Source organism: Aotus nancymaae, unplaced genomic scaffold (genome assembly GCF_030222135.1).
Source record: "Aotus nancymaae isolate 86718 unplaced genomic scaffold, 86718_ANA_hifiasm-v0.15.2.pri h1tg000057l, whole genome shotgun sequence".
NCBI classification, from domain to species: domain Eukaryota; kingdom Metazoa; phylum Chordata; class Mammalia; order Primates; family Aotidae; genus Aotus; species Aotus nancymaae.
The window spans coordinates 53,334,941-53,348,726 of record NW_026988471.1 but is presented as its reverse complement, the minus strand read 5'-3'; the positions used below and the strand labels follow the sequence as shown (position 1 = coordinate 53,348,726).

Sequence of the window (13,786 nt, the reverse complement as noted above, 5' to 3'; positions counted from 1 at the left end):
ACTGAATTTGCCTACTGTGTGACCAATAAAACCTCCTTGTCACTTAAACCACTCTGGGTTAGGTTTCCTTTGTCCACAATCAAGATGATTCTAAATGATGCATGCTTCATAATCAGATCCATGATAAAGGCAACAAAAACATGAGTTATGGAATTAACAGTAAACGTACCTGCTCCAGTCATGACTTTTACTTATCACAATTGAAGACATTAGGAAAAAAATCATAAACCCACTTTTCTCATTTGGAATAAAAATTTCATTTGAAATCTCAAAGTACAGATGTAGGACCTTGAATAAACTCCATTTTGATCCTTGGTTTACATATACTCAGTACAGCTGAGTTTTCAGAGCCAGGGAACCCTTTCCTGATTTTCAGGGCAATTTGAGGGTAAAACACCCCCGCCCCCACCAGGGCCATGGACAAAGTGTGCTCTGAGTGTTCATCAGCAACAAGGGAATGAGAAATCACAAAGTAAGGACATGTTCCACAAACTAATGAACCAATGGCAAACTTACCTGTTACTGTATTAAATGTGCCTCTACCAGATTAAGCTATTGCTTTTCAGATTTAAAATCCATGCATGTGATACTAACCCACCTTGGTACCAGTCAGACCAGTTAATGTGTCACAGGCACTAAGTACACAAGTTAATTTATATACTTTTGAGTCTAAGGAATAGTATGTCTCGATATTTTGAAATGTTAAGATTTGTCAAAAACAGAAGAACTCTTACAAACACGGCAGCTCTTCTTGAATTGCTATAAATGACACTCTGTGCTCTGAATAATTTTGGCCATTAGAGTTGTCAGCTCTCCAAATGTGGAACTGACTACACCTTACAAAATGGTCAGCTGGCTCTCACAGAACACATTTAAGAAGAGGTGAGACAACCTTCAAACAGGACAGCGTCATGGGAACAGGGTGGATGGTTTTAAGGGGCATCCTGATCTTAGGCATCCTGGGCCTCTATGACAGGCATGAAGGAGACTCACCTGCCAGAGCCTTGATGCGGGACCGCTCAAAGAGCCGCGCAGAGCTGTTCTCATTGTCCCAGTCATCGACGTCCCAGCGGTTGTTGACATCACTGTACTGCTGCTGGATCTCAATGTTGTCATAGTCTGTGGCTACTGTGGTCGTCATCTTGAACTGTCTCAGCTGCTTCTCCACATCAGCTCCTTCTTAGAGTTCTATGAAAAAGAAAAGGAAAAACATTTAGAGTCTAAAGTGTATATAGTCCCCACGAAATCTACTGGGATAAAAGTGAGTAGAAAATAAAACAGTGCTTGCCAAGAATAGGTCTTCTGGAGCAAAGTGGGTTTCGGATTTTAGCACTGTCTATAATAGGTGGGTGACCTTAGCCAAGTTACTCAGTATCTCTAAGCCTCAGTTTCCCCAACTGTTAAACAGAGAAGATACTTTAGAGGTTGTAGAAAGGACTGAATGAGACGATGGATGCCCCCCAAATGATGGGTTTCTTCTTTCTAAAGTTTGAACTCTGTACTTTAAAAATGTTATCGGAGAGCCGAGCACAGTGGCTCATGCCTGTAATCCCAGCACTTCTGGGAGACCAAGGTGAGTGAACTCCCGAACTTGGGAGTCCAAAACCAGCCTGGCCAACATAGTGAAATTCTGCCTCTACTAAAAATACAAAAAATTAGCTGGGCTTGATGGCACGCACCTATAATCCCAGCTACTGGAGGAACTGAGGCAGGGAGATAGCTTGAACCCTGGAGGCAGAGGTTGTGGTGAGCCAAGACCACGCCATTGCACTCCAACCTGGGCAACAAGAGCGAAACTCCGTACCCCCCCGGCAAAAAAATTAAGATGTAAGTACATGGCACCCAAGAACAGTACCAGTGCACAGCAGATGCTCAATAAATGATTGCAATTCTTTATCCTGAGCTGATGAGCTTTAAACATAGCTTCTCCCTTGAATACAGCTATTATTCACTCATTGAACCAAAATACAGTGAAGACTTACTACATACTCTGTGCTGTACCAGATGCTAGGGATAAAAACGAATACAGCAAGGACCTGGCTCTAGGGAAGCTTATATCCTAGTAGTAGGAGCTAGACAAAAAGCTCACAAGAACAGGCAAGAAAGTTTAAAGAAAAAAAAAAAATGACAGCAGAGTCATGTGATAGAGAGTGACTATTTTTAGAACTGGTGATCAGGGAAGGCCTCTCTGAATGGGTACTGAAACTGAGAACTCAATGTCAAGAGGAATGGGTCACACACAGATCAAGAATAGTGTTTCAGGCAAACGAAACAGCTTGACATGCGGGAGCAACCACGACTTCGATGTGGCTGAGTCTGGTGGGCAGTGGAGAAACTTAGAGATGAAGCTGGGGAGGAAGGTGGGTGAGCCCAAGTGTGACAGGAAGCAACTGCAGACTTTTAAGCTAATAACTGACACTACCCTTGAGTGTATCTGTAAAAGATTCTTTCGGGGGCTGCGGGGAAAATAGATTCTAGGTGGCAATAATGGAAGCAGTGGCCACTTGGGAGGCTGCTCCAGAGATGATGGCAGTGCAGCCTTGGGGGTGGCGAAGTTGGGGTGGTTAGAAGGTGGATGTGCTTTGGAGGGAGAACTAACTAGACCCAAGGCACTGAGGAACTGAGCTACTGCTATGCTTGATGCCTAGAGGGGGGTTAAATTCCTGCATATTTTAAATTGTACTTCAGGGACTCAGGCTCAGTCAGGCATACAAAGCTATCTAAGTAAACTGTTAATCTGCAAATATGGCCCAACCTGGTGGCTCACGCCTGTAATCCCAGCACTTTGGGAGGCCAAGGCAGGTGGATCACCTGAGGTCAGGAGTTTGAGACCAGCCTGGCCAACATGGCGAAACCCTGTCTCTCCTAAAAATACAAAAATTAGCTGGCATGGTGGTGCATGCCTGTAATCCAAGCTTTCGGGAGGCTGACGTGGGAGAATTGCTCGAACCCAGGAGGCGGAGGTTGCAGTGAGCCAGGATCGAGCCATTGCACTCCGGCCTGGGCAACAGAGCAAGATTCCGTCTCAAGAAAAAAAAAATCTGCAAATATAAGAAGAAGGGGGAAAAGACAACCCCCTTTTTATTTTAAAGTGGTATGAAGATATCCCAAGAAAAAAGATATCTATTATCAACATCTTAAAACTCAAAAATTTCCTGTAAGGTTTTTTGTACCTGGATGCTTCATTTAGTGAAAGCCTTGTTCAGTGAGCACCACGATGTACCCTGGGCCAGAGTCAGCAGACCTCCTCACCACAGCCTGTGTGCTAACCAAGCCAGATACATACCACTCAGCACCAGCAAAGGATCATTCAAGAGACGCTTCCTCTGCACTACATATGCCACCACACAAAAAATATACAAAGCCATATACGCAGAAAAGAAACATTTACTGTGCTTGAAACGCAGTTTTAAAATTCCAGCACATAACCACACATGCCACACGCAACCAAGTTTCCATGGTAAATAAGCTGAAACAAATGAACTGCTCCTTAAATAGTAGACTATTCGGTGGCACAAGCACACAACTGCCTGCTCTTTTGTCATGAGCTGTTTTCTCACATGCTATCCAAGAACATCACCAACACATCCCACATGTTCCTGAGGAAGCACCGAATCCACCTTACAACTGAGCCACAACATCTGTGACTCAAATTGTCACCCATCTCTGCTCTAAGAGACAAATTCTGAATGGAAGTAAAATCCTCGATTCTCATCAGATAGACATACTCGATCCCAATAGTACATTAATGGGTAGATTAGTTTTCACACCTACATTAGCAATATATTTACAGGCTTTCATAAAAACACAAACATTTCAGAAACCTAATCCAGTAAGTATATTCTATTGAATGATCTTAGAGTGGCATTTAATATTCAAAGTCATAACCTCTTCCAAAAAAGAAAGAAAATTAATATTATCATGCAATCATCTGACCTTGAATAGTTAACTTTCATGACTGTTATCAGTATCAAAGACTTTTATAAAATTCAACCTTGGAGGATTCTATCTCTAGGGAGAAAATGTGAAAGTGCTATTAATCCCAAATTCTGTAAGTTCAGAGAGTAAAATTTAACACAACCCAATCCAAGGTGAAACCCAAGCAAGGCATGCCTCACCCCAGATAAGTTTTGGCTATTTGGTGCCACCTGCTGACCAATGAGAAGAAGCCTCCAGGGCAGCTAGCTGTACCTGTGCTGCAACATCCATCGTGCCCAGCCTGGCTCTGGCCCTGCTCCTGGCCCTGCCCCGACCTGGGAATCTCTCTTTCTCCCACTGAACCACTAACTGCTTTCCATAGATTTCCTTTTTTTTTTTTTTTTTTGTGCACTGGCTCAATCTCGGCTCACTGGAACCTCCACTTCTCAGGTTCAATTCTCCTGCCTCAACCTCCTGAGTAACTGATGTAGATTAAAGGCACGTGCCACTACGCCTGGCTAATTTTTTATTTTTAGTAGAGGCAGGGTTTCAGCATGTTGGCCAGACTAGTCTCAAACTCCTGACCTCAGGTGATTCACCGGCCTTGGCCTCCCAAAGTACTGGGATTACAGGCATGAGCCACCTTGCCCAGCCCACAGATTACTTAATAAATAAGTGTTAATCCTTGTCTTAAGCTTAAAATGAGTCATTCAGACAACTAAAGTCCTGTTTTCCCTAATGTTCTTTCTTAATGGTGTTCCTTAAAAATACTGCTATTGTTCCTTGAAACAGAAAGGTTAAGCCAGGAGTGGTGGCTTATGCCTGTACTTCCAGCACTTTGGGAGGCCAAGGCAGGCGGATCACTTGAGCCCAGGAGTTCAAGACCAGCCTGCACAACACAGTGAGACCCCCATCTCTACAAAAATAAAAATTAAAAAATAGCCAGGTGTGGGGGTGTGTGCCTGTGGTCCCAGCTACTTGGGAGGCTGAGGTAGGAGGATCACTTGAGCCCAGGAGGTGGAGGTTGCAGTGAACCATGATTGTGCCACTGCACTCCAGCCTAGGTGACACAGCCAGACCCTCTCTCAGAAAAAACAAAAAACCCAGAAAGGTGAATGGGAAGTATCCAAAGTATCCATTGGTCTGTGTACTATATATATATATCAGCTAGGCACAGTGGCTCACATTTGTAATTCCAACAATTTGGGAAGCCCAGGAGTTTGAGACCAGCCTGGGCAAGATGGTAAGGTGCCATCCTCACCCTTCTTCACTGTCTCTACAAAAAATACAAAAATTAGCCAGGCATGATGGCACATGCCTGTAGTCCCAGCTACTTGGGAGGCTGAGGTGGGAAGATCACGTGAGCCCAAGAGATCGAGGATACAGGGAGCCATGATCGTGCCACCACACTCTAGCCCAAGCAACAGAGTGAGACCTGTCTCAAGAAAAAAAAAAAAAGAGGCAATGCTCTCAGTTATTCTTTTGATTCAACTGTTTCACTCAAGTGTCTAGAATTTGAGACAGGGTTTTTTGTTTGTTTGTTTTGAGACAGAGTTTCGCTCTTGTTCCCTAGGCCGGAGTACAATGGCATAATCTCGGCTCACTGCAAGCTCCGCCTCCTGAGTTCAAGTGATTTTCCTGCCTCAGTCTCCTAGTAGCTGGGATTACAGGTGGCTGCCACCACGCCCAGCTAATTTTTGTATTTTTAGTAGAGACGGGGTTTCACTATGTTGGCCGGGCTGGTCTCGAACTCCTGACCTCAGGTGATCCACTCACCTCAGCCTCCCAAAGTGCTGGGATTACAGACATGAGCCGCCGCACCCAGCTCAATTGTCTAGAATTTGATACTAGAGACATCTTTTTTCTTCAATATTCTCCATCTGTCCAAAGACAATGTCCTTTGTCCAAAGACAACACTATTTACAGTGATAAAACTCATTTATTATTTTCAGGGCAATTTCAAGGCAAAATACCCATCACTTCCAGCCATCATGAAAAGGTCCCCTTCTAGGCACTCTAGAGTGACCTGAGGGTAAAGAAGTCAAGTCAGGGCAAGAGTATGGAAGAGTGTGCCCATGGCATGGGGACTCCAAACTCCAGCATGCTATAAACATCATTATCCTCTAACCCACTTCCACATGGGACGGGGCCAGCTGTGAGGACAGTTTATATCACACATACAGGGGTCCCAGCAGGTTATCTAAGAAGTGCTATTGCCGGGCGCGGTGGCTCACGCCTGTAATCCCAGCACTTTGGGAGGCTGAGGCGGGTGGATCATGAGGTCAAGAGATCGAGACCATCCTGGTCAGCATGGTGAAACCCCGTCTCTACTAAAAATACAAAAAATTAGCTGGGCACAGTGGCGCGTGCCTGTAATCCCAGCTACTCAGGAGGCTGAGGCAGGAGAATTGCTTGAACCCAGGAGGCAGAGGTTGCGGTGAGCCGAGATTGCGCCATTGCACTCCAGCCTGGGTAACAAGAGCGAAACTCCGTCTCAAAAAAAAAAAAAAAAAGAAGTGCTATTGGCCATGCCTCCATGGGCTATGAAGTCATCTGTACTTCTTATATAGCTGTGGGAAGATTAGGAAGAGAAGGAAGGCTTGACCATCTTGGAACTCTGCCTGGTGCTTCCACCATTAGGAAAACGGGAAAGGACTATAAACGGCCGATACAAGAAAAGGGAATCATCTCCCCTCGAAGAGAAAGGCCCTCACCCCTCTACTAGCAGAGTGAGAGCCTGGATTCTACTGGACTTAATCACCACAGTAGGAGCACATTAAATAACTTCTGAATGAATAAAAACAGTAATACCCTGCGTGTGACTGGGGTAATGCCCATGTTCTTTGTGACTAGGTTTCAAGAAGATAGTTCCAAGTGCCTATCTACTTTCCCCGCTCTTCTCCATTGTGGGGTGGGGTGGAATGTGTGTGTGTGTGTCTGTGTGTGTGTGTGTGTGTGTGTGTGTGTATGTATGTGTATAAAAACAAGGCCTATGTAGAAAAGCCAAGATCCTCCCTCTCAAAGTACTCTTGTCTAATCCCGTGTCCTATGAACTGGAATTTTCCATAAGATGCACAGAAATTCCAGAGGCTTTATTATTTTCTGCTTCAATAAGCAGACACTAAATTCATTTCTTCAAACAGGTGGACCAAGGCAGAAATGGATGTGGAAACTACTATCCTGAACCTGTGAGGCAAAGAGTTTCCTACAGCTGTGGCATGAGCTACCACAGGTTATAACCATTAGGAAAGAATTGGAATGTTACCATTCCAGGTTTTAGGACTATTCTATTTATTCTCCACTATATTGATTAAAATTCATAAAGTCAATACTTGACACAGCCCAGAGGGGAAATACTTTAATCTGTTCTTTTACTTCCCCAGATGCCACATCTATTTTCTAAGTCGCCACAGGTACCAGATAGGTTTTTGTTCTAGGAAAAAACAGTGATTCCCAGGCTACTCTCCAGCGCCCTCTTCTGTTACTCTACAAAATCTCCCTTGGTGACATCACCCACTTCCCTGTCTGTGCGAGTTACCCGGTGCTGACATCTCCCTGGACAGCAAGGTGCAGGTGTCTCCTAATAATCACTAACTCGGCCTAACACCAAACTCACGGCCCCCACCTCTGCGCCCTGTGTCTCCTCCACTACCCCTCACTGAATGGCACACCCGCTTCTTCCAGCTGCCCCAGCCAGACACCTTGCAGTCACCTTTCATTTCTCCCTCTCCCTCCACAGGGTGGCCCTAAGGTTGCTTGTACCTCCTGAAAATCTCATGAGTTAGTTCCAGCAGTAGTTTCTCATTCCAGCTCCTCATCTCTCATTGTAACCCTGAATCCATCCCCTACAATGCTACCAGAAGGACCATGCTAAAATGTAATTCCAGTCATTTTATCCCCGACTACAATCTCCCAATGGCTCCCGATGCTGAGAATAATGCCGAGAACCCTTAGGAGAGAAAATGAGACTCTCCATGAGGACCCTGCTCATCTCTCTAGCCTGGTCCCACTATCCATGTCCTAAGCTCTTGCAGCTCCTAAGAGAGAAGAATCATGTTCTTGTCTCAGCTTCAAACCTATCACTTGGAACAGCTCTTGACTCTTTCCCCAAATCCTAGCTCAGTTATCACTACATCCAGGAAGTCTCCTCAAATCACTCACCACCACCACCATCTGGTCTGAATTAGACAGCCTTAGATAGTACCCACATACACTCCCTCTGACACCTTATGCACCTCTGACCTATCATTTCTAAGACTGCTTCATAATTACAAACCTTCTATTTACTTATCATCAATAAGCCATGGCCTCTTGAGGTCATGTCCCCATCACTCTGTCTTTAGAACTCATAGCAGGGTGCCTGGTAACATTAGGCGCTTGCTAATTATTTGTTTGTGAATGGGCTGCCTGGGCGGGTGGCAGAGGGAGGGTTGGGAGGTGAGAGCATGGGCAAAGACAGCTGAAGCTGCCACTCTGGTACGATCTCCATCAGTCACAAAGTCTGAAACATATACTCTTCCGACTTACATAGATCTGGTAGACACTCTGCTTTCAAGGAAGTCACATTTTTTAAATAGGCTACTAATGAATGAGTGCATATTTAATAAGGTGCTTCTCCATGCACACAAAAAAATTTAGATTTCCCTTTTTAATTTGTAAAAAATTTTTTTTGTCTGAACTACTCAGATTTCAGAGAGTAAAGCAACAAATATTCTCATACAAGGACTTTTCATTGGCACTACACACATGCACACACACATATACACACACTTCCTTAATACTCTATCTTAATTAAAGGCTGAAATAAATTAAAATGAAGAAGGTGACCAACATTTGCTAATCATTTTCGAGGAAGAAAACTATGTAACAATTACTTTGGTAGAATTCATAGACCCAAATGTTCTGCAAACACTTAAAACCCTCCCACTTTATTCACAAAAGACTTGAAAAAGTGTACACCGGATGCTGGTATGCCATCTTTAAAAAGTCCTTCTAAGGACACTGAAGGTACCAAACTGTGCAAACTGCGTGTCTGAGAATTTGGCTACAACTATCTCAACTGTTCAGTTGCCAAAAAGGAGCATCTGCAAGAAACCACTGTTTCTTAATAACTGGCTGAACTACTGTTACTCAGGTTCGTGGGGCTAGTGCCAAAAAGGGACCAAGATTCCATCCCAAACATTCAGAGTTCTCTGCTCATAAATACAAAGACACACATGAAAAGTTACAGCATGATAATTCACAACACAAGGAAAGTCACAAGCATACAATGTCCATTATAAAAGTAGCCTTCACTTTTAAAACAATCCAGTGGCCGGGCGCGGTGGCTCACACCTGTAATCCCAGCACTTTGGGAGGCCGAGGCGGGTGGATCACGAGGTCAAGAGATCGAGACCATCCTGGTCAACATGGTGAAACCCCGTGTCTACTAAAAACACAAAAAATTAGCTGGGCATGGTGGCGCTTGCCTGTAAAACCAGCTACTCAGGAGGCTGAGGCAGGAGAATTGCCTGAACCCAGGAGGCAGAGGTTGCGGTGAGCCGAGATCGCACCATTGCACTCCAGCCTGGGTAACAAGAGCAAAACTCCATCTCAAAAAAAAAAAAAAAAAGCTGATGTGTACTGCAGCTTTACAGGAACACATCAACTGTAATAAAAAAAGAAAAAGAAAAAAGCTAGGTGCAGTGGCTCACACCTGTAATCCCAGCACCTTGGGAGGTCAAGGTGGGCAGATCACGAGGTCAGCAGTTCAAGACCAGCCTGACCAACATGGTGAAACCCCATCTCTACTGAAAATACAAACATTAGCCAGGTGTGGTGGCAGGCACCTATAATCCCAGCTACTCAGGAGGCTGAGGCAGAAGAATTGCTTGAACCCGGGAGGTGGAGGTTGCAGTGAGCTGAGATCGTGCCACTGCACTCCAATCTGGGCAACAGAGCAAGACCCCTTCTCCAAAAAAAAAGGGCCCGATATAGCTGTATACAGTTAAGCCAAAATTCACAAAATCAGACCATCAGACCATACTGAGAGGAAAAAGGTCTCTGAGACCTACTAATAATTATTAAATCACTAAATTCTTGTTAATAAACTATTTTGAACTTCAAATAATCTATAGCTATACTAACTTTTGTCTATTTTATTTATCAGTGACAGAGTATAGTAATATTTCCCACTATGATTATCAGATTTTCTTTCTCATTCCCTGAGTATGTTACAAGATCATGATTATTTTATCTTCTTGGTGAGCTGTTAACATTATGAAATATTGCTTTATCCCTATTAACATATGAACTCTATTTTGATTGATAGTAATATTTACCTGGCATTTTTTTTTTTTTTGAGACGGAGTTTTGCTCGTTGCCCAGGCTGGAGTGCAATGGCGCAATCTCCACTCACCTACACCTCCCGGGTTCAAGCAATTCTCTTGTCTCAGCCTCCTGAGTAGCTGGGATTACAGGCATGCGCTACCATGCCTGGCTAATTTTGTATTTTCAATAGAGACAGGGAGTCTCCATGTTGGTCAGACTGGTTTCAAACTCCCGACCTCAGATGATCCACCTGCCTTGGCCTCCCAAAGTGCTGGGATAACAGGCGTTGAGCCACTGCGCCCAGCAGTATGTATTTTCCTAACCCATTATTTCAAACTCTCTGTAAACCAAAAATAAAATTCTAAGGCCCCCAACCATCAGAATGGACCCCTCCTCTTGGCCAAGGGCATCCCAGTGCGATACCTGAAAATCTCTTTCACGCCATGATGGAAGGGAGGGTTGGACATGCCTCACTATCCTCCACCTCCAGCATCCAGAATTACCTGAAAATCTTTTTCAGGCCATGATGGAAGAGGAGATTTGACATGGCTCATTACACTCTTCCAGTGTTCACATCAACACAGACCTTAAGTCGGATAAGAAATACTCATAGTCTGTTATCTCTGAAATCTGCTACTTGGAGGCTTCATCTGCATGATAAAACCTAGGTATCCACAACCCCTTATGGTAACCCAGACATTCCTTTCTACTGATAATAACTCTTTCAACCAATTGCCATCAGAAAAATTTTAAATCTTCCTATGACCTGGAAGACTCCCCCATCCCGCCCTTCCAGATCGAACCAATGTATATCTGACGTATTGATCGATGTATTGTGTCTCCCTAAAATGTATAAAAGCGAGCTGTACCCTGACCACCTTGAGCACACATGCCACCAGGGCCTCCCTAACCTTGAAAAATAAACCTTCTAAATCGACTGAGACCTATCTCAGACATTTTGAGTTCACACTTCTAGAGTCATTTTGTTTTTAGGTATGCCTCTCTTTGTTTCAATCTACTACAGGAGTCTCTGTCATTCAGCTGGCAAGCATAATCCATTTGCATTTATTAGGACTACTGCCATATTTGAAGTTTCAGTCAACTTATTTTCTATTTTCAATCATAATTAACAAAAACATGGAAAGTGGGGCCCCAAGAGCTAAACAATCAAGTCACACAGCTATGATGTTTTTGTCATAATATCTTTATCACTATTGAATCTTGTACAATAAGAACACAATCAAGAAAATGAAGAAACCAAGAGGACTTGAACCAAGTATGTACGACTCCAAATCCCATGCTTTAAATGTACAAAATGGCCTACCCTCTAAGGCAAGAACCCTTTAATAGTGGTCCATGTCAGAAAAATATCAAAAAGACTCAAGGTTCTTAAATAAATGAGGAAATAAATTACCCCCATCAAAGTCTAATTATGGCCTAGGGCAGTTACCCAACCAGCTAGGTCTCCTAGCTTGTACATACACAATGGGGGTGATATTGCCCCCAAAAGGAATGAAAATTCATTTTGGGTATGAGGCAAAAAATTGTATTCTTTTTCATGTAAGCATAGATATACAATGTAACTATGGCATTAGAATTTCATGGGTGAGCAATTAGGAGAAAAAAATGTCACACTGGGTGCAGTGGCTCATACCTGTAATCCCAGTGCTTTGGGAGGCCCAGGCAGGAGGAACGCTTGGGACCATGAGTTTGAGACCAGCATGGGCAACAAAGTGAGCCCATCTCTACAAAAAAATTAAAAACTAGTCAAGTGTGGTGGCACATGTTTGTAGTCCCAGCCACTCAGCAGGCTGAGCCTGGGAGGCTGAGGCTGCAGCAAGTTGTGATCACGCCAAAGCACTACAGCCTAGGTGACAGAGCAAGACCCTGTCTCAAAAATAAATAATATAAAAAATTCCGACTGGGGGATGGGAATAATAAAAAAAATGATGAGAAACACTATCCAAACTAAAGAAAAAAAATGCTTATCTCCTTTTTTTTTTTTTAAAAAGATAGGGTTTCACCATGATGGCCAGGCTAGTCTTGAACTCCTGACCTTAGGTGATCCACCCACCTCGGCCTCCCAAAGTACTAGGATTACAGGCATGAGCCACCGTGCTCGGCCTGCTTATCTCCTTTAAATGAAGATGTAAACATCCAACAGTTTCACCTTGCCCACTGCCTAGACACAGCCTATTTAACAAGACAGGGGAATTGCAATGAAATTATTCACATAGAGTTGGCTATGCAGGAGATCAGAGTTTTATTACTTAAATCAGCCTCCCCAAGAATTCGGGGATTGAAGTTTTTAAGGATAATCTGGTGGGTAGGGGGGCCAGTGAATCGGGAGTTCTGATTGGTGGGGCCAGAGAGGAATAGGGAGTTGAAGCTGTCCTCTTGTATTTAGTCAGTTCCTGGGTGGGGGCCTCGGGACCAGATAAGCCAGTTCATCCATCTGGGTGGTGCCTGTGGATCCATGGAGTACAGGGTCTGCAAAATGTCTCAGGCACTCATCTTACCTTTTGTGTTATCCCCAAGAGCACTCTGGGGAGGTTTACAATCTTGCAGCCTCCAGCAGCATGACTCCTAACCCGTATTTTCTAATTTTGTGGCTAATTTGTTAGTCCTACAAAGGCAATCTAGTCCCCAGGCAAGAAGGGGGTTTTGTAATCATCTTTGTTTTAAACTATAAACTAAGTTCCTCCCAAAGTTAGTTTGGCCTTTGCCCAGGAAAGAACAAGGACTGCTTGGAGGTTAGAGGCAAGATGGTGGTTAGTACAGATCTCTTTCACTATCTCAGTTACAGTTTTGCAATGGTGGTTTCAAACACTGTAAAAAGCCTCAGAAAGGTGAAGAGCACATTTCTCTGTAATAAAAAATTAAGAATATCACATATCACGGGTTCCATTCATTATGTCTCTGACGTAAAATCTCAGAGTGGCTATTCCCCACTAAAACCAATGTGTGTACTTGAGAGGAGCAGTGAAGATTTAGCCATCTTCTTCCTACAACACTCAAAGGCTAAAATGCCATTATGAACCTCCATTCTCAATATTCAGAGATAAACCTCTTTCCTATACAGATGGAAGACGCCACTGGAAGGTGGTTCTAGCTTTATAAACAACACAGCCGAATAGACTTTTTTTTTTCTTAATGGGCAAATTCAACCAGGCTCTACTCTTTGAGGGAGCAAAATTCACCCTTACTATAATGGAAATTAATTGTTTTAAAAGATTTCACTAATGGGAAATACATTTTTATTTTAAAACATTCTGCCAAAAAGATCTCATCACCATGGTTTAAGAACTTATCATTATTACGGGGTATAACCATGAATACACTCTACAACAAGAAACAGTATGGGAGAGAAACATGGCATCCGCCTCACCTTCCTCCATTTACAGAGCAAACAGCGCAAGGAACAGTGATGTTGCAAATGGATTCTTTGAGTCCCTGACAAGAAAATTCTTTATATGCTGCATAGAAATGTATCCTTTACTATTCGTACATTAAAATTTTAAAGTACCTTACCTTACTTCTCTGCTTATCTATGATACTC

The 13,786-nt window shown here is 43.5% G+C and overlaps 1 protein-coding gene across 2 annotated transcripts in view; it reads right to left on the bottom strand.

Annotated features, from left to right (window-relative positions):
* SPTBN1 (spectrin beta, non-erythrocytic 1) overlaps positions 1-13,786 on the bottom strand; it is a 213,675-nt gene that overhangs the window by 145,140 nt on the left and 54,749 nt on the right. For both annotated transcript variants that reach the window (XM_021672858.2, XM_064364095.1), the window contains exon 2: positions 994-1,188. In XM_021672858.2, the coding sequence (XP_021528533.1) occupies positions 994-1,141 (148 nt within the window). In that variant the 5' untranslated portion in view covers positions 1,142-1,188. The remainder of the gene's footprint in view (positions 1-993; positions 1,189-13,786) is intronic.